At 40.2% G+C, this 16,145-nt stretch overlaps 1 protein-coding gene across 1 annotated transcript in view; it reads left to right on the forward strand.

Moving 5' to 3' along the window:
- Nucleotides 1–16,145, forward strand: part of LOC109872624 (protein kinase C-binding protein NELL1) — a 424,089-nt gene that overhangs the window by 311,825 nt on the left and 96,119 nt on the right. Inside the window, exon 13 of the mRNA XM_020463927.2 lies at nucleotides 10,270–10,395. Within this exon, the coding sequence (XP_020319516.1) occupies nucleotides 10,270–10,395 (126 nt within the window). The remainder of the gene's footprint in view (nucleotides 1–10,269; nucleotides 10,396–16,145) is intronic.

Here is a 16,145-nt window from a genome sequence, read left to right on the forward strand (position 1 = left end):
GGACAAAAACATTTAGCTTTTCTTTCAAAAACATGGACATTTCTAAGTGAACCTAAACTTTTGAACGGTAGTGTAAATTGCACAAGAATTATACATTTGTGACCTCTATTCGGCCTCATTTAGCAACATTTGAAATTGTATTTTTTACATTGTATAAAAGTAGAGACTCAGAGCTACAAAATGGTATATTATACATTGCAGTTGAGGCACAATGGGAAAGTAATTATGCTTTGAAAGTTGATAGAATTGTAACCCCACATTTGAGAAAATGGCCCTTGAATAATGTGGTACACTTCCTGAAGAGCTCTTCTTTGTCTGCAGTATCGCTCCCACCCTCTTAAGCCAGTGTGTTGTGGTAGAGAATAAAGTTGTAGTAGACTACAATAAGGAATTATTTCCGGTAAACAGAAAGTGTAAAGGATAAAAAATATTTAATAAATATTAGAGGACGCTTACTCAGACACACTTGTCTAAATTGATGGGTCATTTGAAATAAATGTTATAACGTCTGCTTTCAACTCATGCTCTCAAACACGTAGATCCCTGAACGCAGCTCACTTTCCAGCCCACTTTCCAGCTCACACTCTCAAACACATAGTTCTCCTGAACGCAGCTCACTCTCCAGATCCCAATCACCTGAATTCTGATCACCTGTTATCACACACTATTTAGTTCTTTGCACCTCATCATTGTGAGGTATTGTTTGTTTTGTAACACACTTCTATTCAGAGCGCTGGTTTTTCCCGTAATTGAATCCTCCCGTGTATGATAGTTTTTGCCTGCCTCACTAATGACGCCTTTTGCCTATTCCCTACCTGTACTTTAGGATCGGATTTCATGTTATCAATCTATTGCCTGATCTCCCGGATGATGTTACTAGCCTTTTCCCTACCTGTACTGTTGCCTTTTTGGACCCCCTGTGTATGAAATTCTGCCTACCCCTGGACCCAGCTACCTGCCTCATCCTGTGGTCCTTTACAATAAACATCTGCTGCACCCTGTGCTTGAAACCAGCTCTCTGTCTACCATCATGTTCATTACACCAGCCACATCCAGTGGTAGAAAAAGTACTACATTGTCTTGCTTGAGTACAAGTAAAGATACCTTAATAGAAAATGTCTGAAGTAAAAGTCTAAAAGTATTTGGTTTTAAAAATACTTAAGCATCAAAAGTAAATGTCATAACTAAAATGTACTTAACTATCAAAAGTATAAATAATTTAACATTCCTTCTATCAAATCAGACAGCCCAATTGAATTGTTCTATTTTATTGATGGATAGCCAGGGGCACACTCCCAACACTCAGACATGATTTACAAACGAAGCATGTGTTTAGTGAGTCTGCCAGATAAAATGCAGTAGGGATGACCAGGGATGTTCTCTTGATAAGTGTGTGAATTTGACAATTTTCTAGTCAAAATGTAACAAGTACTTTTGGGTGTCAGGGAAAATGTATGGAATAAAAAATACATTTTATTTTGGAATTTGGTGAAGTAAAAGTTGCAAAAAATATAAATAGTAAATTAATGTACAGATACCCCCCCAAAATACTTTCAAGTATTTTTACTTAAATACTTTACAACACTGCCCAAATGCTTTCACATCAGTACATTAGCATACTTTATATACTGTTCCACATGCACTTATCACATAGTATTCCATACATAAGTTAAGGCCATACAACCTGAGTGAGGTGCACATGTACAGTACATAAACAGATGCATGTACATTTATGTATATTTATATTTATGTGGTGGACACTTGATACGGTCACATATTGTTGTGGTATGTCACAAAATCATGTTACAACCACACATATCAATATTAATTGTATATATCAATATTTCGCTAAGTCTTGCTAAGTGGATGGTCTCTACAAGTGTAAACGGTACAGCCAAATGTTTACCTGCATAGTAGCAATATCTGAAATAGATAGTGTCGATATAAATCAAATACGATTACTTCAAAACGACGGCAAGCAGCTGGGAAATATGGTCATATTATGAAACTGGGCTCCACGGCAGATGCAATTAACTCGTTTTTATCAGAAAAGAATGTTGTTAAAAATGTCATGTGTTCAGCCAACTATCTACTCGGATTTCAGAGCACTCTCATCTGAGTGTACCAGAGTGCAGAATAATTACTTTACCAGCGCTCAACACCCGTTGAATATGGCCGGTGTCAGTAAACGTGGGGGAAAAAGCATAATTAAATTGTTTCCAGCAGCACATTTACAGTCACCAACGCTCTGGTTAACACGAAAACTGCCTTACCAGCTCTGCTAGGGCCAGTAAAATGGTCAGAGGCATCTCATTTGTGTCTGGAAGTAGTGAGCCAATGTTAGCTTGGGTGCTTGACTGCCGTTGTAAGGCTAGAACGCTCAAATCAATCCTACTTCTTGGCCCCAACGTCCAGTGAGCGAAACGGTATGAATTTACAAACTGACAATATTTCTCTTAATGGATAGACCATAATATTAATGAAATTAATTAAGCCAAATGTCTTTGTTGCGGCACACCCTGCGTGCTGCTGCAGCATTCTGTGGCATGACATTTAATTCTCAGCCCATTTCTTCTGTTACTGCAAGTTATTGCTATTTTGACCACCAGAGGACATTTTTGAGAAGCATTTGACAGTATTCCGTATAGGCATTACCAAAGTATTTAAAACCTTTTTTTTGTAATAACATAGTATATGGGATTGATTTTAAAGTACAAGAGGGAAAATAAATACACATAAATATGTGTCGTAGTTACAATTGTGTTTGTTAGCACACTGTGGTATTTCACCCAATATATGTGGGAGTTTATTAAAGTTGGATTTGTTTTCAAATGATTAGTGGGACTGTTTAATCTGAAGGAAATATGTGTATCTAATATGGTCATGCATTTGGCAGGAGGTTAGGAAGTGAAACTCAGTTTCCATCTCATTTTGTGGGCTGTGTGCACGTAGCCTGTTTTCTCTTGAGAGCCAGGTCTGCCTACGGCAACCTTTCTCTATAGCAAGGCTATGCTCACCCACCGAGTCTGTACATAGTTAAAGCTTTCCTTAACTCAATCAGTGTTTTAATGCTTATAAAGATGAGTTTCAAGGTACGTTAGCAGAGGAAATATTATGCGCTTAGCCTGGTTGTAATCTAACCTGATACAGTATTACCTGGGTATTTTTGTGTCAGAATCTCTCCCGGGCTTGGTGTGTGCCTTTCATCTTTTCTCTCCTCTCTCACTCATCCCTCTCCCTCTTTTCCTATTTCTGTAAAATGGGACCGAATATGTCTCTGCTTGGCACTCAGCATTAAGGAGGTATATTGGGGATAACGCCCTGCAATAGACTAACATTCTGTCTAGGGTGTGTACTTGTACATCAGCTGCCTCAAGCTACAGAAACAAGAGATCCTGCTCCCATTAACCATTCTGGCTACCACAAGCCACATTTTGTGCAAGGCTATTTACTTATACAGTATTGTACCATTACCGACTACTGTTTAGGGCCCCCATACAATACAGCTTGTACAGTACAGCCCACCTTTAGCTAAAACATTGGTACATACAGTGCCTTAAGAAAGTATTCGTACCATTTGACTTACTCCACATTTTGTTTTGTTAGCCTGAATTCAAAATGGATTAAATTGTGTTTTTTTCTCTCACTGTTCTACACGCAATGCCCCCTAGTGACAAAGTGAAAACATGTTTTTCACAGAAGTTTTGGTTACAGAAGTATGTAATTTTCATAAAGTACCAGTCAAAAGTTTGGACACACCTAAACCTCCAGGGTTTTTATTTATTTATACTATTCTCTGCATTGTAGAATAATAGTGAAAACTATGAAATAACACATATTAGTAACATTTAGTAACCAAAACAAGTGTTAAACAAATCAAAGTAGATTTTAGATTTTAGATTCTTCAAAGTAGCCACCCTTTGCCTTGATGACAGCTTTGCACACTATTGGAATTTTCTCAACCAGCTTCACCTGAAATACTTTTCCAACAGTACTGAAGGAGTTCCCATATATCCTGAGAACTTGTTGGCTGCTTTTCCTTTCTCTGTGGTCCAACTCATCCCAAACCATCTCAATTGGGTTGAGGTTGTGTGATTGTGGAGGTCAGGTTATCTGATGCAGCACCATCGCTATCCTTCTTGGTCAAACAGAACTTGGAGGTGTGTTGCATCATTGTCCTGGGGTGCAGTTAACTCTAATGAACGTATTCTCTGCAGCAGAGGTAACTCGGTCTTTCTTTCCTGTGGCGGTCCTCATGAGAGTCAGTTTCATCATAGTGCTTAATGGTTTTTGCAATTGCACTTGAAGAAACGTTCAAAGTTCTTGAAATTTTCAAGATTGACTGACCTTTGTGTCTAAAGGTAATGATGGACTGTCATTTCTCTGCTCTTTTTAGCTGTTCTTGCCATAATATGGACTTGGTCTTTTACCAAGTAGGGCTATATTCTGTATAACACCCCTACCTTGTCACAACAAAACTGATTGGCTCAAACACATTACGTCTAGACGTTCCGTTAGCGGAACGTTTCGACAACATCCGGTGAAATTGCAGAGCGCAGTAATTCAAATTATTAGAAATATTTAACTTTCTTAAAATCACAAGTGCAATACACCAAAATAAAGCTTAACTTCTTGTTAATCCAGCCACCATGTCAGATTCCAAAAAGACTTTACAGCGACAGCAAACCATGCGATTATCTGAGGACAGCGCCCCATCATACAAACACATGAAAATCATATTTCAACCAAGCAGGTGCGACACGAAAGTCAGAAATAACGATATAATTCATGCCTTACCTTTGAAGATCTTCTTCTGTTGGCACTCCAATATGTCCCAGAAACATCACAAATTGTCCTCTTGTTCGATAAACACCTTCTTTATATCTCCAAAATGTCAATTTATTTGGCGCGTTTGATTCAGAAATACACCTGTTCCAACTCGCCCAACATGACTACAAATGATCTAATAAGTTACCTGTACGCTTGGTCCAAACATTTCAAGCAATTTTCCTAATCCAACTTTAGGTATCCTAAAACTTAAATAATCAATACAATTTAAGACGGAATATACTGTGTTCAATAGCGGATAAAATCAAAGTCCAGGTCGTGCGCACCAAACAAAGGAGCTTGGCTTGACACTCATTTTTTAAAGGAAAAGACTGTTGACATCTAGTGGAAGCCATAGGAACTACAACCAGGTGCCTCATAAATCTAGTTTCCCATAGAAAACACATTGACCTCACATTTCTTTTCACTGATAGTTTGTCCTCTGGGTTTTGCCTGCAAAATAAGTTCAGTTATATTCACAGACATGATTTTAACAGTTTTAGAAACTTTAGAGTGTTTCCTATCCAAATATACCATTTATATGCATATCCTAGCTTCTGGGCCTGAGTAGCAGGTAGTTTACTTTGGGCACGCTTTTCATCTGGACGTGAAAATACTGCTCCCTATCCCAAAGAGGTCTTAAGAAGGAAAGAAATTCCACAAATTAACTTTGTACTTTTTTCTAAATTAAATTTCATTCCAGGTGACTACCTCATGACGCTGGTTGAGAGAATGCCAAGAGTGTGCAAAGCTGCCATCAAGGCAATGGGTGGTTACTTTGAAGAATCTCAAATATAAAATCTATTTTGATTTGTTTAACACCTTTTTGGTTTCTTCATGATTCCATATGTGTTATTTCATAGTTTTGATGTCTTCACTATTATTCTATAATGTCAAAAATAGTGACAATAGAGGTTTGAGTCCAAACTTTGGACTGGTACGTTAAATATTCACGCCCCTGAGTCAATACTTTTTAGAAGCACATTTGGCAGCGATTACAGCTGTGAGTCTTTCTGGGTAATTCTTTAAGAGCTTTCCACACCTGGATTGTGCAACATTTGACCATTATTCTTTTCAAAATTCTGAAAGGTGAATTCACCTCCTAGTGTCTGGTGGAAAGCATACTGAACCTTTTCCTTTTTAAATTTAATTTCTAAATATAAACATCATAACAAATATAATTCCACGTTCACATTATGTGGTATTGTCAGCCAGTGACAAATCTCAGTGTAATCCATTTTAAATTCAGGCTGTAATACAACAAAAACAATACTTTCTGAATGCACAGTACATGCATGCACACACATATTTAACTCTATTTTTTTACACACACACACACACACACACACACACACACACACACACACACACACACACACACACACACACACACACACACACACACACACACACACTGCTTTCAATTTCAGTAATGATGACTTACTACTTCGCAGTGTGTCAAGGGCACTTCCCAGCACCAAGTTGCTGGTGACAGTGAAGTGCAAGGTAATTGATGAGCAGTTAATTATCCGCTCTCGACACATTTCGCTTCAGTGTATTTTTGTGTCTAGGCTTCTTCATGTCTTCATGCACGATGGTCGCAACGGGCAATTGCTCGACTCATCGGAGATGTTTGCAATGTGCTGAGTTTAAAATTCAATTGGTGCTAGTTGGCTGCACCATTGAGAGCATCTTGACTGGCTGCATCACCGCTTGGTATGGCAACTGCTCGGCATCCGACAGCAAGGCGCTACAGAGGGTAATGCATAATGCAGAGGGTAATGCAATCCCCAGTGCATACATCACTGGGGCCGAACTCTCTGCCATCCAGGACCTCTTTACCAGGCGGTGTCAGAGGGAGGCCCTAAAAGTTGTCAAAGACTCCAGCCATCCAAGTCATAGACTGTTCTCTCTGCTACCGCACTGCAAGCAATGCCAGAGCGCCAAGTCTGGGACCAAAAGACAGCTGAACAGCTTCTACGCCCAACCCATAGGACTGCTGAACAGTTAACCATATGGCTACCAGGATATTTTACATCCACCCACTTTATTCATCTTAATTGTTTTGCATTGCATTGGCTCTATGCACACTCAAACATACATACATACATACATACATACAAAACATACACACGCACACACATATGCATATTGAAGCCACGCACAGACACACTTTCACGCTTCACAAACACTGCTGCTGCTGCTACTATGTTTATTATACACTGAGTGTGCAAAACATTAAGAACAACTTCCTAATATTGAGTTGAACCCCCCTAGGCTTTAAAATAATTATTTAACTGTCCTCATCCCCTTCATCGATACAGATTGCTGTGGATTTAACAAGTGACATCAATAAGGGATCATGGCTTTCACCTGAATTCACCTGGTCAGTCTATGTCATGAAAAAAGCAGATGTCCTTAGTGTTTAGTATACAGTGTATTTTCTAATTGCCTGGTCACTTTTACCCCGACCCACATCTACTGTACATACTGTATTACGTAAATGATCTCAACTACCTCGTACACCTGCAAATTGACTCAGTACTGGTATTCCTTGTATATAGCTTGGTTGTTTTTAAATTGTGTTACTGTTTCCTTTTTTATTGAGCAAATATTTGTCTTCTTTTTAAACTCTGCATTGTTGGGAATGGGCTTTTAAGTAGACATTTCACTCCTGGTCTGGGAAAGTTACACGTTTCAAGAACAACGAAATTAGCACCAACTAATCAAATCCAATTGTATTGGTCACATGCGCCGAATACAACACGTATTCGGCGCATGTGACCAATACAATTGGATTTGATTAGTTGGTGCTAATTTCGTTGTTCTTGAAACGTGTAACTTTCCCGTTTTAGGATGAATCATGTTTAGGTGTGACTGTTCTCAACTCCTCCTTCAGATATCGATGACTCCTTTAATAATAATTATATACATAATAGTGCCTTTCCACGTGCTCAGAGTGTTTAAATAATAATAACTCTCTAACCTTGAAGCTACCTGACCTGCCTAGTTAAATAAAGGTCAGATAAAAAAAATGAAATTACATTGTATGGAGGTCAAATAAACCCAACTGAGTAATGATACAGCCCTCTATGACTGTGTACCAAATGGCACACTCTTCCCTTTATAGTGCACTACTTTGATCAAGGCCCATAGGGCTCTATCCATTGTTGCAACCCTTATTACTTGTCTTTTCAACCTCTCTTTCGTATCATCTGAGATTCCTAAAGATTGGAAAGTGGCCGCAAACATCCCATTCTTCAAAGGGGAAGACACTCCAGACCCAAACTGTTACAGACCTATATCCATCCTACCTTTCTAAAGTCTTCGAAAGCCAAGTGAACAAACAGATCACCGACCATTTTGAATCCCTCCGTAACTCCTCCACTAAGCAATCCGGTTTCCGAGCTGGTCACGGGTGTACCTCAGCCACGCTCAAGGTCCTAAATGATATCACAACTGGCATCGATAAAAGACAGTACTGTGACTCTTCATTGGCCTCACCCAGGCCTTTGACTCTGTCAATCACCACATTCTTATCGGCAGACTCAACAGCCTTGGTTTCTCTAATGACTGCCTTGCCTGGTTCACTAACTACTACTCAGATAGAGTTCAGTGTGTCAAATTGGAGGGCCTGTTGCCTGGCCCTCTGGCAGTCTCTATGGGAGTGCCACAGGGTTAAATTCTCGGGCCAACTCTTTCTCTGTATATATCAATGATGTCGCTCTTTCTGCGGGTGATTATTTGATCCACCTCTGCGCAGATGACACCATTCTGTATACATCTGGCCCTTCTTTGGACACTGTGTTAACAAACCTCCAAAGGAGCTACAATGCCATACAACACTCCTTCCGTGGCCTCCAAATGCTCTTAAATGCTAGTAAAACTATATGTATGCTCTTCAACCGATCGCTGCCCGCACCCACCCGCCTGACTAGCATCACAACTCTTTATGGTTCTGACTTAGAATATGTGGACAACTGTAAATACCTAGGTGTCTGGCTAGACTGTAAACCCTCCTTCCAGACTCACATTAAGTATTTCCAATCCAAAATGAAATCTAGAATCTGCTTCCTATTTTGCAACAAAGCCTCCTTCACTCATGCTGCCAAACACATCCTCGTAAAAGTGACTATCCTACCAATCCTTGACTTCGGTGATGTCATTTACAAAATAGCCTCCAACACTCTACTCAGCAAATTGAATGCAGTCTATCACAGTGCCATCCATTTTTTCACCAAATCCCCATACACTACCCACCACTGCGACCTGTATGCTCTCGTTTGCTGGTCCTCGCTACATATTCATCGCCAAACCCACTGGCTCCAGGTCATCGATACGTCTGTGCTAGCTAAAGCTCTGCCTTATCTCAGCTCACTGGTCACCATAGCAATACCCACCTGTAGCACACACTCCAGCAGGTATATTTCACTGGTCATCCCCAAAGCCAACACCTGCTTTGGCCGCCTTTCCTTCCAGTTCTCTGCTGCCAATAACTGGAACGCATTGTAAAAATCACTGAAGTTGGGGACTTATATCTCCATCACTAACTTTAAGTATCAGCTGTCAGAGCAGCTTACCGATCGCTGCAGCTGTACACAGCCCATCTGTATATAGCCCATCCAACCAACTACTTACCTCATCCCATATTTGTTTTTCTGCTCTTTTGCACACCAGTATTTCTGCTTGCACATCCTCATCTGCACATCTATCACTCCAGTGTTAATTGCTCAATTGTAATTACTACGCAACTATGGCCTATTTATTGCCTTGCACACACTGTATACAGATTTTTCTATTGTGTTATTGACTGTACTTTTGTTTATCCCATGTTTAACTCTATGTTATTGTTTTTGTCGCACTGCTTTTGCTTTATCTTGACCAGGTCGCAGTTGTAAATGAGAACTTGTTCTCAACTGGCCTACCTGGTTAAATAAAGGTGAAATAAAAAAATAAAACATTTAAATAAAGGGAAGAGGGTGTCACTTGGGATGCTGCCTCTTTCTCTCTGAAGGAGTGAACTCCACTTCTTTTTTCAAACTTTTTTTTTCTACATTCGTAGAGGCATAGTGGGGTAAAATAAGATATGAGAGTATCAAAAGGTAGTGGGACAGATTTGAACCCACACCGATACAGGTACATGTGGCCTGGGGTCTACAGCACTAACCACTAGACCAGGGTTTCCTAAACTCGGTCCTGGGGCCCCCCCTGGGTGCGCGTTTTGTTTTCTGCCAGAGCACTACACAGCTGATTCAAATAATTCAGGCTTGATGAGGAGTTGGATATTTGAATCAGCTATGTAGTGCTAGGGCAAAAAAACTAAATGTGCACCCAGGGGGGGGCCCTGCCCCCCTCTCTACAGTCCAAATGTCACTACCCATAAACAATATATATAAAATATTATATATTTACAACTCCTCTGTGTGGATTCTCCTCTCTCAGATATCGATGAGTGTGTCACCCAGATGCACTACTGCCAGGCTAACACGGCGTGTGTGAACCTACTCGGCAGCCATCGCTGTGACTGTCTACCTGGCTTCATCAGAGTGGATGACTATTCCTGCACAGGTAGGCCAAATATGCACACACACATACTTTGAACATTTCGGTAGGCCAACACAAGCACACACACCCACACATACACTTCCTAATTTTCCGTAACTAACATCCTGAGGATTATCGGTAATTTCAAATCAAATTTTATTTGTCACATGCGCCGAATACAACAGGTGTAAACCTTACAGTGAAATGCGGTCTTAAGGTTGGCATGTATTGTGTCTTGGTAAACACAGAGTGCACTCACTTCTTATAGTTAACACACAACTCTCACAGTGCCAAAGTAGGCCAGATTAATCCTCTCAGTTTGTTTTAGTCTGAGATTTGTACAAAACTACAGAACAGGAGCAGTACAACGTTTCTCAGAGAAGGAGTGCTGATTTAGGATCAGTTTAGCCCTTTAGATCACAAGGAATACGATTACATGGACCCAGAGAGCTGAACCTATATCAGCACTCTGAGAAGCTTGAAAACAGAGTTTTATAATTTTATAGTTTTACTCAGTGCTGGTTGAGAGAAGCAACACATTACAGCTCATGGTGACTTGAGAATCCTTCTCTCTCTGCCTCTCAGAAGACCGTGAGTGGTTGTGAGAGCCATTTGACCTCAGGTCGGTGTACTCTGGAGCCACACACACTGTCCTTCAGCTGGAGAGGGGTCAGGACGCAGCACCACACTGTTGTCAAACTGGGGTCAGGACGTGGCTGCTGTCGTGGAAATTTAGTACTGAGATAGACTTGTTCATTTAATATTGATAAATTATTGTAATAATGAGGCTGGGCGACCCCACACCCTTGAGTGTTGGACCGAGTAACCTACATTTTACACAAATGCAGAGTACTACATATAGCTGGCACTAACAATGCTCAGTCATGGTTGGTTCAACCCCCCTCAAGCAGACCAAGGAGCATCATAATGCACTCTGGGTTCATCCTGTCGTTATCTGCATGTGGGTCGTTGTCTTAACCCCACCCTGGCTAGTTTCCCAGGTGCAAGGATGATTATGAGACAATCAGGGATCGTTCTACTCCTAAGCTATCTCTAGGAAAACACATTCTTGTCTATGTAACGCAGTCTTTAACTAATTTGTCAGCTCAAGCCATCTCCAGTGACCATAAACCCAGATTAGCTGCAGGGCACTAGAGTGGAGCCCATGAAAACACAGACACTAGTAGGACAGAAATGTCTTACTATTAGTTAAAATATGAATTGTTAACCATTAATATCAAATAGATCAGTTGATTAAGTCATTTTTCTATCACACCACACACTGCAGTTACACTGGGGCTGTCAGATCAAGAGACCGTTTTAAAAAGGTGGGAAAGACGTGGGGGGGGGGGGGGGGGTGTTGGAGATGCAGATCTTATATCAGATAAACAAACTACCTAATTAAGTTTAAGGCCCAATCCTTAATCAGAAAAAACAAGAAAATGGAAGCCCCCACCCCACTTGGTTTACCATCTAATAATTCTCAAATTAGATAGACCAAGCTTTAGATGCAAGGATTGACAGTCTGTGAGGTGAAACCATATGTTAAGGCTATACATTGTTTCCATATCACAGATTGGGCCTTTGAATTATGGAAATGTGCACATCTGTCTGTTGACATTAGCTGGGACTCTTCATCTGATTCAAACAAGCCAAGCTTGTGTTTACTTCCGATACTTTATGATTTAGGGAAATCAAACTGCTTGCCACAATCCTCTGGGCATGCAATGCCTCCAATTAGGTTTTGTTGTGGTGGATTATTCTATATGTGCATGCTAAATGGCACCCTATTCCCTACAGTATATAGTGCACTACTTATGACCAGGGCCCATAGGGAATAAGGCAACCATTTGGGATACAGGCTATGCATTTAGAGGCGTGCAGATTATCAACAGAATAGCTCATCAGCAACAGTGTTTTCGAGGATGTAATAATGCAAAAACCCACTGAATAGCACCATTGATTTGTCTGATTGGAAAATCTAAATTCACATTTCCAAATGACACCACCACCTCTGTCATTTCTTACATCTAGCATGTCAGAATGTTAGCCAATTCTGCTAGGGAAAGGAGGAATGTTAAGATGGGGATGTTATTTGTTTCAGGGTAGAGTGAATTTGACCTCTGAGAGAGTTACTTTTCATTTCCTGTCCATGCAGTTTGTTAAATCACATGAACAGGAAATGACAAATAACTCTCCCTGAGGTCAAATTCAATGTACCCTGAAACAAATTGCCTCCCACAAGTATTAGCCAATTCTGTTAGGGTCAGGATGGCGACAGGAGGAAGTTGAGGTAATATGTACATGTAGGTAGAGTTATTAAAGTGACTATGCATAGATAATAACAGTGAGTAGCAGCAGCGTAAAGGACGAAGGGGTTGGGGCGACAGGGCAAATAGTCTGGGTAGCCATTTTGTGAGATCTTCAGGAGTCTTATGGCTTTTGGGTAGAAGCTGTTTAGAAGTCTCTTGGACCTAGACTTGGTGCTCCGGTACCGCTTGCCGTGCGGTAGCAGAGAACAGTCTATGACTAGGGTGACTGGAGTCTTTGACAATTTTTAGGGCCTTCCTCTGACACTGCCTGGTATAGAGGTCATGGATGGCAGGAAGCTACCCTCTGTAGTGCCTTGCGGTAATAGGCCAAGCAGTTGCTATACCAGGCAGTGATACAACCCGTCAGGATGCTCTCGATGGTGTAGCTATAGAATCTTTTGAGGATCTGAGGACCCATGCCAAATCTTTTCAATCTTCTGAGGGGTAATAGGTTTTGTCATGCCCTCTTCACGACTGTCTTGGTGTGCTTGGACCATGTTAGTTTGTTGGTGATGTCCGACCTTGCCTTAAAAGTATGTCAGGAGCTCCTCCAGATGATATTACAGGAGCTGAAAGAACCGCGTATCCAGCAAAACTTGGAGCGAGCATTATCTGACAACGGCTTTCAAAATAATCATATTCGTTGCACTTCCAGAAGGACTTATTGCACTACCCTGGCTGGCGAGGTCACTCAGGTGATTAATAACAGTACCACAAACTAAATTTGTTTATTTTTGTATTTTATTAACTTCTTGATGCACCCATCCCGTTAGCGGGATTATTTCCATCAACACCCGCTGCACAGCGCGCCAAATTTAAATAAAATTACTAAACATATTTAATTTTCATGAAATCACAAGTGCCATATATAGCAAAATACAGCTTAGCTTGTTGTTAATCCACCATGCGTGTCAGAATTCAATACAGCTTTTCGGCGAAAGCATAACAAGTGTTTATGTAAGAACATCTCTCTCAGTAGACAAAATATTACAAACACCTAGCAGCCAAGTAGATTGGTCACGAAAGTCAGAAAAGCAATAGATTAAATCGCTTACCTTTGATGATCGTTGGATGTTTTCAATCTCTCATCTCTCAGACTCCCAGTTACACAATAAATGTTGCTTTTGTTCCATAAAGATTATTTTTATATCCAAAATACCTCCATTTGTTTGGCACGTTATGTTCAGAAATACACAGGTGCAAGCGGTCACGACATCACAGACGAAAATTCAAAATAGTATCCAAAATGTCCACAGAAACATGTCAAACGTTTTTTATAATCAATCCTCAGGTTGTTTTTAAAATATATAATTGATAATATATCAACCGGGACTGTCGCTTTTTCAATAGGAGAGGGAGAGACCATGGCTGCCCCACTCTGTTGTGCAAGCAAAACTCATGCGAACACCCAGCTATCCACTGACATGATGTTATCTTTCTCACTCATTTTTCAAAATAAAGCATGAAACTATGTCTAAAGACTGTTGACACCTTGAGGAAGTGATAGGAAAGGGAATCTGGTTGATATCCCTTTAAATAGAGCGAAGGCAGCCTATGGAACATGGAGCTTTCAAAATAGTAGCCACTTCCTGGTTTTATTTTCCTGATTTTCAATATCAGTTCTGTTATACTCACAGACAATATTTTTGACAGTTTTGGAAACTTTAGAGTGTTTTCTATCCTAATCTGACAATTATATGCATATTCTAGTTTCTGGGCCTGAGAAATAGGCAGTTTAATTTGGGTATGTTTTTCATCCAAATGTCAAAATACTGCCCCCTACACTCAACAGGTTTTAAGGAGAGCCATCGCACATTCTGATACAAAATGCAATGATGTGTACTAAACCTATCACCCGTAAAAAAGCGCAATTTGCTATGATAAACTGCATTCAAGACTTCAACACAGTGGCAGCTGCATTCATATAGACGATACCGCCATAGTCAATAATCGGAATGTTGACTGAATGATTTGTTTTCAGCTATTTAAAAAAAGACAGGACCAGTTCCTATAGAAGCCTATTTGAATTCTTAATTTCTTAACTAACTCATCAACATGCTTTTTGAAAGATAGCTTTTTGTCAATCCAGATGCCCAGATATGTATAGGTGGGGACACGATCAATGAGGACACCATCCAAAGTGCGTATGCATAAATCATGTACCTTAACATGTTAACTCTGTATTAATTTAGTTGACAATTTAATTGTTTTTCTATGGCTGGAGCTCCCATAACTGGCTAACACTTCAGGCTCTCTGGTCAAATGGCTGCGATCACGTTTGGTACGGTGTGATCCACCAATGCAAATGCCTCGGCCAAATTGCTACTCATTCAACCAATCCATATGTCCAATTGCTTGGGGGTTTATTTAGTTATAATTTATAGATTTGCAACATCAAGGCACACTGTTGCAGCCCGACAATACATTTTATGCAACAGTTGGCACATTTATTTTTCAGAAATTCTAGAGATGGAAAGGATTATATTTACCCCAGATACATTATATGAATAATGAAAATGTTTTAAAAAAAATCAAATTCCAATTATACAAGTAATGAATGTAGATCTCAGATGTGACGGTCGTGGGAACCTTGGCAACCCCACCAGTATACATTAACTCCTCAAAATGGAGGTCACGCCAGCAGGCTGGCTCGTTACTAACCAATTTAGAAAGACCCATAAAAAACTATACAAGAGGGAAAGTTCAGCAGACGCTCAGAGTTTCACTCCGAGCTTGCACATCGCAGATCTCATCCATCCGTAATTGGCTTTGAGAATATAGCATTTATATTTAGCTCCTCTATAAAGATTTAATGTACGAATCATGTCCCCAGTGTCTGGCACTCATCGGCGTCAAAGCATACTGCCATGAGGACTGATGTCTATCTCCCATAATATGCTGCTTCTTCAAAAGACATTCTGCTCTGTGTGGGTGTGTGCGCGCTCATGTTTGCTGCTGCATGCCTTTTTTTGATGCATAGCCTCTCTTCCTCTGGCAAATTCTCACATGGAATAGCCTTAATTTCTCAGAACAAGAATAGACTGATAAGTTTTAGAAGAAGTTATTTGTTTCTGGCCATTTTGAGCCTGTAATCAACCCCACAAATGCTGATGCTCCAGACTCTCAAGTAGTCTAAAGGTGGCCAGTTTTATTGCTTCTTTAATCAGCACAACAGTTTTCAGCTGTGCTAACATAATTGAATAAGGGTTTTCTTATGATCAATTAGCCTTTTAAAATGATCAACTTGGATTAGCTAACACAACATGTTATTGGAACACAGGAGTGATGGTTGCTGATAATGGGCCTCTGTAAGCCTATGTAGATATTCCATAAAATATTTGCTGTTTCAAAGTAAAAATTCCCTGTCTTAGGTCAGTTAGGATCACCACTTTATTTTAAGAATGTGAAATGTCAGAATAATAGTAGAGAGAATGATTTTTTTCAGCTTTTATTTCTTTCATC

This window comes from Oncorhynchus kisutch, linkage group LG3 (genome assembly GCF_002021735.2).
Source record: "Oncorhynchus kisutch isolate 150728-3 linkage group LG3, Okis_V2, whole genome shotgun sequence".
Lineage (NCBI taxonomy): Eukaryota > Metazoa > Chordata > Actinopteri > Salmoniformes > Salmonidae > Oncorhynchus > Oncorhynchus kisutch.